We start from the raw sequence: 13291 nt of genomic DNA on the forward strand, positions 1-13291 counted from the left end.
GGGTAACAATATATAGCCTTGACATACTCCTTTTCCTATTTGGAACCAGTCTGTTGTTCCATGTCCAGTTCTAACTGTTGCTTCCTGACCTGCATACAGGTTTCTCAAGAGGCAGGTCAGGTGGTCTGGTATGCCCATCTCTTTCAGAATTTTCCACAGTTTATTGTGATCCACACAGTCAAAGGCTTTGGCATAGTCAATAAAGCAGAAATAGATGTTTTTCTGGAGCTCTCTTGCTTTTTCGATGATCCAGCAGATGTTGGCAATTTGATCTCTGGTTCCTCTGCCTTTTCTAAAACCAGCTTGAACATCTGGAAGTTCATGATTCTCGTATTGCTGAAGCCTGGTTGGGAGAATTTTGTGCATTACTTTACTAGTGTGTGAGATGAGTGCAATTGTGCGGTAGTTTCAGCATTCTTTGCCATTGCCTTTCTTTGGGATTGGAATGAAAACTGACCTTTTCCAGTCCTGTGGCCACTGCTGAGTTTTCCAAATTTGCTGGCATATTGAGTGCAGCACTTTCACAGCATCATCTTTCAGGATTTGAAATAACTCAACTGGAATTCCATCACCTCCACTAGCTTTGTTCGTAGTGATGCTTTCTAAGGCCCACTTGACTTCACATTCCAGGATGTCTGGCTCTAGGTGAGTGATCACAGCATCGTGATTATCTTGGTCTTAAAGATCTTTTTTGTACAGTTCTTCTGTGTATTCTTACCACTTCTTCTTAATATCTTCTGCCTCTGTTAGGTTCATACCATTTCTGTCCTTTATCGAGCCCATCTTTGCATGAAATGTTCCCGTGGTATCTCTAATTTTCATGGCAAATAGATGGGGAAACAATGGAAACAGTAACAGACTTTATTTTAGGGGGCTCCAAAATCACTGCAGATGGTGACTGCAGCCATGAAATTAAAATACTTGCTCCCTGTAAGAAAATCTAATGAGCAAACTAGACAGCATATTAAAAAGCAGAAACATTACTTTACCAACAAGGCTCTGTCTAGTCAAAGTTATTGTTTTTCCAGTAGTCATGTATGGATGTGAGAATTGGACTGTAAAGAAAGCTGAAGAATTGATGCTTTTGAACTGTGGTGTTGGAGAAGACTCTTGAGAGTGCCTTGGACGGCAAGAAGTTCGACCAGTCCATCCCAAGGGAAATCTTCCTAAATATTCATTGGAAGGACTGATGCTATTGCTGAAACTCCAATACTTTGGCAACCTGATGCAAAGAACTGACACTTTGGAAAAAACCCTGATGCTGGGAAAGATTGAAGGTGGGAGGGGATGGGGACGATAGAGGATGAGATGGTTGGATGGCCTTACTGGCTTGATGGTCATGAGTTTGCGTAAACTCCAGGAGTTGGTGATGGACAAGGAAGCCCTGCGTGCTGCAGTCCATGGGGTGGCAGAGTTAGACGTGACTTAACTGAGCGACTGAACTGCTGCTGGTCATATGATTGTGAGTGGTGCAATGGGAATGAAAGTCTGGGTCTCCTGCACATTTATCCATGCCCTTTACTCATTCTGAGCTTCCCTAGTGGCTCATCTGGTAAAGAATCTGCCTGCAATGTGGGAGTCCTGGTTTCGATCCCTGGGTTGGGAAGATCCTCTGGAGAAGGGAATGGCTACCCACTCCAGTATTCTGGCCTGGAGAATTCCAGGGACTGTATAGTCCATGGGGTCACAAAGAGTCAGACACAACTGAGTGACTTTCACATTACTCTTTCTAAGTATAAACTTTTTACTAAATGAATTTTAGAGTATTGAAGGACTGGATTTAGCTCAAAGGAATCATTATGTGAGGAGGTAGATTCACTGAAACTGTTAGACCGCTTTCTCTACCATATTAGAGAAGGAAATGGCAATCCACTCCAGTATTCTTGCCTGGAGAATTCCATGGGCAGAGGAGCCTGGCAGGCTACTGCTCATGGGGTCGCAAAGAGTTGGACATGACTGAGCGACTAACACACTCTGTCCTATAAATCACAAAATCCTTATGCTCAATTCCAACAAAATTGTAAATGGCCTGTCCTCTGGCCTCCCCACTTTGCTCTACCATTGCGGAGAGTCTATGATGGTCTTCTTTTTCCCTTTCCACAAAATAATAGGCTTTGCTAAAGCAGCCCTACAAGGCAGCAAACATATTTGATAAATAGAAGTCATCCTTAGCATTATGTGAGGGAGCAGTGCATTAGGGTAGAGGAGACCACAGCTTTCATTTCCACATCACCAGTTAGCATTGCATGATCTTGGACAAGTTAATGTGCCTCTTTGAGTCTCTCTACAAAAAATGAACAGTTTCAGCTTGCAACTGTGATCTGTGATCTGCCTCTGTAGCTTAGTAATTATTCGGTCTCAGACATTCTACTAAACCTGTTTATGGTATATATATGGCAGAGTTCAGGGGGTCCTAAATTCATCCTGAAAAGGAGTATGCTTGTATAGGAGAACTGAAACTTCTCCACATGATAAAAACTACCACTGGCAAACCCTCTCTCTGGCTTAGATTGGAGAGTTTTAAGTTACTGGGCTGGAAACAGAAAAGGAGGCTCTTTGTGTCCTAAGTATTTGTTCCCTTTGAAGTCCCACTGGTACTGACTTGATAGAAATAGAAACTGTAGATCAAAGCTACAAAGAACATCGGCCTTATGAGCAGGGCATGAACCCATTTCCAAAGAAAAAGACCTACGCTTTCCTACTCAAATAGTGCACAGTTTTCAAGCAAAACACATTGATTACAATTTTCATTGTAATCACATTTTTGTGTGCATGGGTTTCTAATGTTGTTGCATCTGTGCATGCTCAGTCACTCAGCCATGTCGGACTTTGCAGCCCTATGGACTGTAGCCCACCAGGCTCCTCTGTCCATGGGATTTTCCAGGCAAGAATACCTGAGCAGGTTGCCATTTCCTCCTCCAGAGGATCTTCCAGACCCAGGGATCGAACCCACTTCTCCTGCATTGGCAAATGGATTCTTTACCACTGAGCCACCTGAGAAGCCCTCTAATGCTATTACTGAAGACTAAAAGGCAGTGGAGCACAGACAGGGCATCACTGGGATCATACTGGCAAACTTTTGTGGTGTACTTTTATCACTTAAATGCATTATAATATGCATAGATAATTCCTCCCTGGGCGATAGACCTTCCCCCCGTCTTGAGAATGGGCTAGGCTTAGTGACTCACTTCTGAGAGAAAGGAAAAATGAGTAGCTTTTCAATGGAAACACCTGGCAGATTCTATACTAACCAAATATTGAAGGTTAATATCACTAGGAATGACGTGTGGATACCATGTAACCCTGATGGTGAAAATGGCACTTCACCACTGTACCCTACCTCCATTCCCAAAACATATAACCCCAGTCTAAATGTGAAAACATGAGATTAACCCAGCTTGGGGGATTGTCCACAGGATGCTTGTCAGTGATACTTAAAATTGTTAAGAATATGAAAATCTGAGAAACTGCCTAGACCAGAGGAGATTGGAAGAGACATGACAAATCAATTCTACAAGGTATCCCAGATTAGATCCCGGAGCAGGTGAAATCTAAGTCTGGAGTTTAGTTAATTGTTGTTCAGTCGCTAAGTCATGGCTGACTCTTTGTGACCCCATGGACTGTAGCTCTCCAGGCCTCCCTGTCCTTCACTATCTCCCAGAGCTTGCTCAAACTCATGTCTGTTGAATTGGTGATGCCATCCAACTATCTTATTCTCTGTCATCCCCTTCTCCTCCTGCCCTCAGTCTTTCCCAGTATCAGGGTCTTTTCCATTGAGTTGGCTCTTCTCATCAGGTGGCCAAAGTATTAGAGCTTCAGTTTCAGCATCAGTCCTTCCAATGAATATTCAGGGATGATTCTGTAGGATTGACTGGTTTGATCTCCTTGCTATCTAAGGGATTCTCAAGAGTTCTTCTTCAACACCACAGTTCAAAAGTATCAATTCTTTGGCACTCAGCCTTCTTTATGGTCCAAATCTCACATCCGTACATGACTACTAGAAAAACTATAGCTTTGACTATACAGACTTTTGTCAGCAAAGCGATGTCTCTGTTTTTTAATACACTACCTAATAGAAATGTATTACTGTGAACTTCTTAGCTTTGACAATATACCTTGGTTCTGTAAGGGGCAGTGAAGGGAATTGGGAGAGGAGTGTATTGGCACTCTCTGTACTATTTTAGCTTTGCAAATTTTCTACAAATTTAAAATTAGCCTGAGGTAGGAAGCTTAATTTTAAAAATATAAACATTTTGTTAAATATTTTAATATCACTTGGTTATTAAATTGATTCCTTGATGGTTCAGATGGTAAAGAATCTGCCTGCAATGCAGGAGACCCAGGTTTGATCCATGTGTCAGGAAGATCCCTTGAAGAAGAAAGTGGCTATCCATTCCAATGTTCTTGCCCGGGGAATTCCATGGACAGAGGAGCTTGGTGGACTACAGTCCATGGGATCACAGAATCAGACATGACTGAGTGACTAGTACTTATACTGTTTTCATAAAGTATTCCAGAGCATTCATTAAATGCGATCATGCCTAACATGGAGCCTGGCAGTAGTAAGTGTTCATTAAAAGGCAGATTTGTTAGACTTCCCTGGTGGTCCAGTGGTTAAGATTTTGTGCTTCCAATGCAGAGAACACACCTCATGGGGTGGCCATGAAAAAAAAAAGGTTTGTTGTTATTGTTGTTATAATTTTGATCAATATTCCAGTATATTTACTGAAAACTTTCCTATCAAGTATCCTCATACATGCTATTCCTCCCTTGTTTTTATTCTCTTTGTGCATTGACATGAGGAGACATGGCTTTAGAATTTGCTATGCAGTTGGAAGATGGGGGTGTTTAAGCTACCTGAGAAGAGCAAGATCCTTATTGCCTCTGTTGTTTGTTTCAGTGCCACCCTAGTGGCTGTTTGATAGACCTCTGCCTCCAGATGGGAGTTATCATGTTTTTGAAGCAAATATGGAACAATTTTATGGAACTGGGATACCCGTGAGTACTTAATTTTTACACTGGCCATGTATAGTGTGACAGGTCTTCCCAGGAGGCCCTAGGGGTAAAGAACCTTCCTGCCAATGCAGGAAACAGAAGAGCGTCACATTCAATCACTGGGTTGGGAAGATCCCCTGGAGAGGGAGATGGCAACCCACTCCAGGATTCTTTCCTGGAGAAGTCAATGGACAGAGGAGCCTGGCGGGTTATAGTCTGTGGGGCCTCAAAAAGTCAGACACAACTGAGTGTACACACATGTACATAGAGAGTGACAAAGAAGAAAGGTACGGCAGTATGGCTGGCTGTTAAGAAGTGGGCTTGGTAAGCAGGCTCATAACAGTTCAGTTTCCATTCTGCTCCTCTCTGAAATGTGTGACCGTGTGTAAGTCAGTCTGGCCTTAGTTTTCACATCTCCTAGAAGGGCTCAATGGCTGTATCTTCTCAAGAACAGTTTAAAGGATTAATGGAAAGAATGGATGTAAATTACTTGTATTCTGTTCGGTATCCTAACACACTTGTTGGTATTCTTAAAGCATTATTGATAGTGTGGGTTCTTGAGGACAAAAATAACTTTCTGGTTTCTTTTGGTTACCAAAAGACTAAGGTGGTAGTTGTTTTCGTTTAATACATAGAACCTCCATTCTACCCGCCTGCCAAAAAAAAGCAAAATAAAGTTAAAGTCGTAGATGGGAATATTTTGGGCTCTTTGTTACAACAACAATAATAACAAAAATCATTACACCAGTATTGGTTGTGACAATATCAAACCAACAGCATTCTATTTTTGCCCATATAGATATATTCTGTGAAATGCTGACATAAAAGGACCTTGAATGCTCACTTTTACATCTACAAAAATATATTATCCTTTAGAATATAGTGAAATACAGTGTATTTAAAATAATGTGATATGGAAGCTTTGAGGTCTAATCAAGCTAAAAACAATGTAGTATTGAGAAATTTCCTTGTTATGGGGGAGGAACTGGTTAGTTAACTGATGCTATAAATAGTTTAGGCTCAGTCATCAAATTATACAATATTTTTTTCTCCTCATTGTCGCATAACTATATCAGGACATGCCTGAGCAGAGGGGTTGGAGAGGTGATATTAACCCTGAAATTGGCAATAAAGTATTGTGTTAAATTACAGGCAGTCTTAGAGCACTGGACTGTGAAATTACTGAGACCTGGTTCAGATTTGTTCTCTGCCTCTTGCTAAAGATACTTATAATTTACTTAACCTCTCTGAGACATTATTTTTTAATTTGTAAAATAAGGGATTTATGAAGATTAGATTATATGACACAATGGTATTTAAATCTTCATCAATAAGTGACAGAAGCTTTTTGTGAAGAGATATTTATACAAATCCTCAAGAGTCAGATGCATTAAAGCGAATAAAGAGAATAGCAACAGAGGTTTGGGAAGTCCAGTGCATTTTTCATATCCTTATCTATCCTTGGCTCATCTCTTTGAACATAAATTTTGAAGAATGTAATTTGAAAATATCAGAATAAATTAGGTATCAAGTGCCTACCACAGCATCTCACATAGTGTGGGTAATTCACAAGCACAGTCAAAATGGTGTGGTAGCCATTGCGGTATTAACATTGATTCATATTGTTATCATTATCCATGTACTTCTATACATACTGTGCACTTTGGACAGCACCTTCTACCATGTCCTTGCCCAAGAGGTCAGCCTGGGTTTTGTATTTCAAATCCCAAGGGTACCATGGCAAAGGATACCTGGTGGGGTTTTTCCAACAATTGGGTTAAGACCTTGCTGCAGAAAATGTAACAGGAGTGACCCAGCCCCTAAAGCAATAATTTTTAAACTTTAAACAACAATTCTCTTTCTTCAAGTAGAATATTAAGCAGATCAGACTGAAATAAATAACATAGAAGCAAATTGGCCTTCCAACCCCAACCCTCTTTTTCATCTTCATGAGGCTCCAGAGGCAACCTACATGGAGCACACACTGAAGCACTCTGCCCGACGTTTTTATCTAGCTATAGTGGCTCTTCCAACCCCCACTAAAGCTCTAAGTCCATGATTAATTACAACTGAGAGTTGAATAGTGTTCACTGAGTCCTGTGAAATTCACTTTATCCTAGAGATAATTTTCATCTAACTCTTAAAATAATTAATTACCCAGAAGTCTATAATATTTGCATACCAGGATATTTCTGAGTCATATAATTTCAAGACTGCCCCTGGACTGGGGAAAGAGTATTGTTACTTCCTTCCCAAGTCTGATAAATGGACTGAAACACAGACTCATTGCCTGTAAATTATTGTTCTCTATAGAAGCAGAGTGTAATTGCTTGAATGCTTCATGTTTATAGACTCAGAGAAGTGAAGTGACTTAATAAAAGCCACACAGCTAATGCACTGTAGGGTGGAGACTAGAAATTACATCTCTTGAAACTCTAGGTAGGGCTCAATTAAATGATTTTTCTCATGTTCAGAGAGCACAGCAAGATAATTTGGCAGGAAGGGCTCAGATACAATTACAGCAGGCAGCATAGGAGTTTAAATATTTATATAGGTGGGATCATAGAATCATAGAAATGAGACTCTGTCTAAACAATGTCAGGAAGCGCCAGTGCATGGGAGGATCAACTCTGAAAAATATGTAGATGTTTATAGGGGCTAGGAAGTCTAGGGCCCCTTTGGTCCAGTGGTTAAGAATCCTGCTGCCAAGCAGGGGACATGGGTTTGATCCCCACTCCGGGAAGATTCCTCATGCTGTGCGGCAACTAAGCCCAAGCACCACAACTACTGAGCCTGTGTGTCACAACTACTGAAGCCCACGTGCCTTAGAGCCTGTGCTCTGCTGAGAGAGAAGTTACAGCAATGAAAAGCCCAGCCACTGCAACAAGAGAATAGCCCCGCCTGCCACAACTAGAGAAAGCCCACGTGCAGCAAGGAAGATGCAGCACAACCAAAAATAAATGAATAAATAACTTTGTAAAAATGAAGTTGAGACCATACAAAGCCCCCATTCCCAGTACAGTTTCAAGGTAGTTCAGTTCAGTTCAGTTCAGTTCAGTCGCTCAGTTGTGTCCGACTCTTTGCGACCGCATGAATCGCAGCACGCCAGGCCTCCCTGTCCATCACCAACTCCCGGAGTTCACTCAGACTCGCGTCCATCGAGTCAGGGATGCCATCCAGCCATCTCATCCTCGGTCGTCCCCTTCTCCTCCTGCCCTCAATCCCTCCCAGCATCAAAGTCTTCTCCAATGAGTCAACTCTTCTCATGAGGTGGCCAAAGTACTGGAGTTTCAGCTTTAGTATCATTCCTTCCAAATGTTTCACTTTTCCTAATGCACTGTAAATTGTTTGCTAGTTGCTTAAATAAGAGCTCAAAAGCCCTTTGTCTGCTCATAATGTAGGTTGATCCAGAACTGGTGGTCACGACATAAAATCAAGCGGGGAATTCAAGATGCTTCCATCCCTCAGTGGGAAAATGATTGGAATCTGCAGCCCATGAATATTCACGGACTGATGGATGAGTACTTAGAAATGGGTATGGAACCTTCTGCAAAGCTGTTTGACCTTCTTGATAGTTTTTTCTACTTCACGCAGACTCTGATTCCAGAGAGAAAACCGTCTCTCTTCTTTCCAACTCCAAGCTTTCTAAAATACAACTACACCTTTATCTCAGCAGAGCTAGAGAAGATATTAAGGCAGTGGCCTTGGAAGGCTTATGCATATTGCTCTGTCAACCATAACATTTGAGCAAAATGAAAGTATCTACCTTTTAAACAAATATTTTAAAGGAACATAATAAAGCAAAACTCATTCCTATGTTAAGAAATGTATCATCCCCCAAAAAAGCAGTAATTCTTTCTCACAGTAAATTTTTGCACAGATCCATCTGAGTCTGGGCTTCTTCAAGAAACTTTTTTATATTATGAAAATAAGGATCGACTATTAAGATCGCTGCATGTTGGTGTGTTCTTTTAACGTTTGCTTTTGTTCTCTGGCCCTCAGTTTTCTCATCCAGAAAAACAGAGGACAAGATTAGGTCTCTTGCTTCTCTTCTAGGACTGAGCAGTTTTCTTCAAGTCCTCTGACATTTTTCTTCTTTTTTGATGTATTGCATAGAGGTAAAAGGCTCATAGAGCTTTTTACAGTCTATTGAGACCTGAGTTTGAATTCAGATTTTAACCCTTTTTTAGCTATCTATCTTTTAGCCAGATTAACAGCTATGAGCTTCAAGTTTTCTCAACTGTAAACTAGGATAAGCATACTTACTTTTTGGGTGTTGAAAGGATTAAAGGCAATCTATGTAAAGATGCCTAATATGGCACAAAGAAGACACTCGATAAATGAGACTGTTTATATTACTAATTTTCTAACTCTCTGCCTTTACAGTTTTGCAGTTTGGTTTTACCACCATCTTCGTTGCAGCTTTTCCTCTGGCCCCCCTTTTGGCCTTGTTAAACAATATCATCGAAATCAGGCTGGATGCATACAAATTTGTCACCCAGTGGCGGAGGCCTTTGCCAGCCCGAGCAACCGACATAGGTAAGATTCAGGAACTACATGGGTTTTTGCATTGCTAAGGCCAAGTGGTGGCTTGATCTTACTTAGCATCATATGTGTTTCTATTGCTGGGGCTCCCTTCCAAACATAACGAAACTGTTTTCATTAACAAAAGAATGAAATGAGAGTAATTTTATTTATAACTCTTGCCTGAGAGTAAGTTCTTACTGAGCATTGCTATTTCGTAAACTTGTTTGTAACTGTAAAGGATGTCATATATACCTTTCTAGGACTTATTTTTTCATATCATTGTTTTTTAAAGTTAATTTTAACCCTATTTGAAAACATCAGTTTTGACCAAAATCAGTACTCTGTTGATGATATACAATTTCAAAGCCTGTTTCGTGTATCTATGTAATCCCAGATCGGTTGACATTTTCTGCTTCTTAAGAAACCAATGATTTCCAGATCTTGACACTAAACTAGTTTTACTTTTTAATATTTTTACATCAAAAACGTTTTTGACAAAGATAAAGGCAAAACTCATAGTGAATGCAGATATTTTGGGGTTCACACAATGAAGTACTACTATATTTTTATTGGTTTAAGTACTAATCAAGTTCTATATATAGGCTTTGAAGAATCTTAAGCATCTATGCCATATCTCATTGTTAAAAATAAAAACCAATTCCAACAATCTTCTAATTTTCAAATCTCTGTAGATGGGATCTTCCTCCTCTCTATAGAAAGTATTTGGTAGCTGTAATATCTGTAGTGAGATATACACCATCCTTAGAAAATAAATAGTGGACAGAGCTTGGTTCCAACAGCGGCTTCTCTGGTGACTCAGACGGTGAAGATCTGTCTGCAGTGTGGGAGACCTGGGTTCGATCCCTGGGTCAGGAAGATCCTCTGGAGAAGAGAATGGCTACTCACTCCAGTGTCCTTGCCTGGAGAATTCTACGGACAGAGGAACCTGGTAGGCTATAGTCTACGGGGTCCCAAGGAGTCAGAGACAACTGAGCAAGTAACACTTTCACAATACTTGGTTCCAGCATAACTAAAACATCTTTTCCAAGTTAAAGGTTGGAAAACTAAAGGATTTTCTGTTTTTTCTGTTTATTCGCTGTCTTTTATCTTTCTCCCACTAGGCATCTGGTATGGAATTCTTGAAGGAATCGGTATATTGGCTGTGATCACTAATGCTTTTGTAATTGCTATAACATCTGATTACATCCCACGTTTCGTCTATGAATACAAATATGGCCCCTGTGCAACTCATTTTGAATATAGTGAAAGGTAAGGTTAACGTTACACATTTTATGCTTGTCATTAAACAGAACTTACTGGGCAGTTTTGTTCTGTGACCATTAAGGGTAATGTTTCTGATCATTGTTTTTCTATGTTTATTAGATGAAACCAAGTGGGATAAAAAGTGCAACAGTGTTTTACAGCAAATAATTTTAGAGTCTCTCTATGACTTTCTGTGTAAATTCATCACCAGCATTAAAATGGTAAAAACATTATAATGTATTTAGAAGTCAGATATAAAACCAGGAGAGACCTTAAAAACCATCCAGTGCAATTTTCTGTCTATGAAGTGAAGTGATATGAAAGTCGTTCAGTCTGTCTGACTCTTTGCAACCCCACGGACTATACAGTCCATGGAATTCTCCAGGCCAGAATACTGGAGTGAGTAGCTGTTTCCTTCTCTAGGGGATCTTCCCAACCCAGGGATCAAACCCAGGTCTCACACATTGCAGGCAGATTCTCTACCCTCTGAACCAAAAGAGAAGCCCAAGAATACTGGCATGGGTAACCTATCCCTTCTCCAGTGGATCTTCCCAGCCTAGGAATCAAATCGGGGTCTCCTGCATTGCAGGTGGATTCTTTACCAACTGAGCTATCAGGAAATTGAGGCCCATAATAGTTAATTGGATTACTGAAGGGAATTAAACTAGTTTGCGAGGAGATGCAGAATGTAAAGAAACTGTCAGCTATATAAGAGATTTTTCTAAAGGAATTTACTGCTGGAGATTTTAAGGATGCAGAAAAGGATACCCTAGACCTGCCTCCTTTTTCTTTTTCATTAAAATTTAAATCAATACTTCCATAGTTTCTTGACCTCTGCACTATTGACACTGTAGAGCAGATAATTCTGTTTTTGATTAGGAGGGGAATTATCTTACGATGTTTAGCAGCACCCATGGCCTCTACCCAGTGGATACGAAAAGCAACCTCCCTGCTCCCCGAGTTGTGACAACCACTGATGTCTCCAATCATCACAAAATGGTCCCTGGGGAACAAAATTTCTCATTTTATTAATGGAACCACTGCCTTAAGGGACATGGACTTTCCAGATCTTTCCTTCTTGAAAATGTGTGTTAGGGAAGAATGAAAGGGAGAGAAACTGGAATTTTTAGCTAGAGGGTAGCTTTAGGCATGAAAGTAGTGATAGGTGATTAGTAGTGATAGGAGAAGCTGCCTCTCCTCCCTTCAAGAGCAGCTCTGGGCTTGCATCTTATCTAGGTACAGGACTTGCGCCCCAGCAGGCTGAGTCCTGGTTAGGAAGACATCAGCTCTTAGTTCTGCTGATGAACTAATTTGTCTCAGAACATTGCAGTGCCTTTCTCAACACAAACAAATATCTCAATTTTTCAAAGAGAGGTAATAAATACATGAGATTTTATTTTATATTTTAGAGTCTTGTCAAGAGATTGTTGACTTGAAGTCAAACTCCCTAGACTTAAGTATTAACTTTGCTTCTTACTAAAAGGCGCATCATCAATCTGGAACTTTGTTTCAGAAATGATGTCTGAGGTAATATTTTATGAACTGTAAAACACGAAACACTGAAAAAGAAGGTTTTAATATTAGCAGTGAAAAATCACAAAGTCCCTTTTTTCTTAATTCAAAATGGTCTAGAAGCAGGAAAGATTTGAAATACATAGCACAATTGGCAGCCCTCTTCCTCACAGGCATTGTTTGTTAGTGTCTTTACTGCCACCTAGCGGCAGATGAGAATGAGATTGGCTGGGCATCAGCTATTTTACATTCCAGTCCCGACTTTTCACTTAGTCAGCATATGACCCCTTCTCCATAAGCAGTGACTAGGGATGCAGAATCATTTCAAGGAGAGATGTGGTGAACTTATGTGAGGTTGAAACCACACATTCACAAGGGCTACCTGTATTTAATTTTCTCTGGATATGCTTAGCAGCTAAATTGGAGTACCGTCATTCAGATTGGAGATTTCTAGAGCAAGAGGGCAAAAGGGCAAGATGGCAGTGGAGAGGAGAATGTTGGCAAGAGATCAGCTGAAATGATAAATTATTAGGTCTAGGATGGACAGGGAGGTGGGGAGAAGTCAGTGGGATCCTACAGTCAATATTTGGAGGTTTAGAATAAGATAAATGGGCACTCAAACCCAAGCTCTAACAACGTTATGTTCCAGGCAGGTTCTCAGTTTGTGGCCTGCATGTCTTCTTCAGTGTTCATGAGGTCAATACTATTTTCATAATAATACTAAGATACTATTTGCTTTCTTTATCACATTGAAGTCTGCACAGATGGTACAAAAGCACTGGTGGATAAAAATTTTTGGTGGCTTTGCATCACTCAAAGCAGTGGCACCAAAAACTACTAGTAATGATTGTATTTCTCACTACAGTCACCATTTTTAAGATGCCAGTACAAAATTTCAGATGGTTGAACACCACTACCGACTCAATGGACATGAATTTGAGCAAACTCCAGGAGGTAGTGAAAGATAGGGATGCCTGGCGTGCTGCAGTACATA

The 13291-nt window shown here is 40.4% G+C and overlaps 1 protein-coding gene across 1 annotated transcript in view; it reads left to right on the forward strand.

Moving 5' to 3' along the window:
* The window catches only part of ANO3 (anoctamin 3), a 455605-nt gene that overhangs the window by 431189 nt on the left and 11125 nt on the right, over positions 1–13291 (forward strand). The window contains exons 21-24 of the mRNA XM_027979573.3: positions 4901–4998; positions 8397–8530; positions 9382–9534; positions 10644–10791. Coding sequence (XP_027835374.2) covers positions 4901–4998; positions 8397–8530; positions 9382–9534; positions 10644–10791 — 533 coding nt within the window. The remainder of the gene's footprint in view (positions 1–4900; positions 4999–8396; positions 8531–9381; positions 9535–10643; positions 10792–13291) is intronic.

This window comes from Ovis aries, chromosome 15 (assembly GCF_016772045.2).
Source record: "Ovis aries strain OAR_USU_Benz2616 breed Rambouillet chromosome 15, ARS-UI_Ramb_v3.0, whole genome shotgun sequence".
In the NCBI taxonomy this organism is placed as follows: domain Eukaryota; kingdom Metazoa; phylum Chordata; class Mammalia; order Artiodactyla; family Bovidae; genus Ovis; species Ovis aries.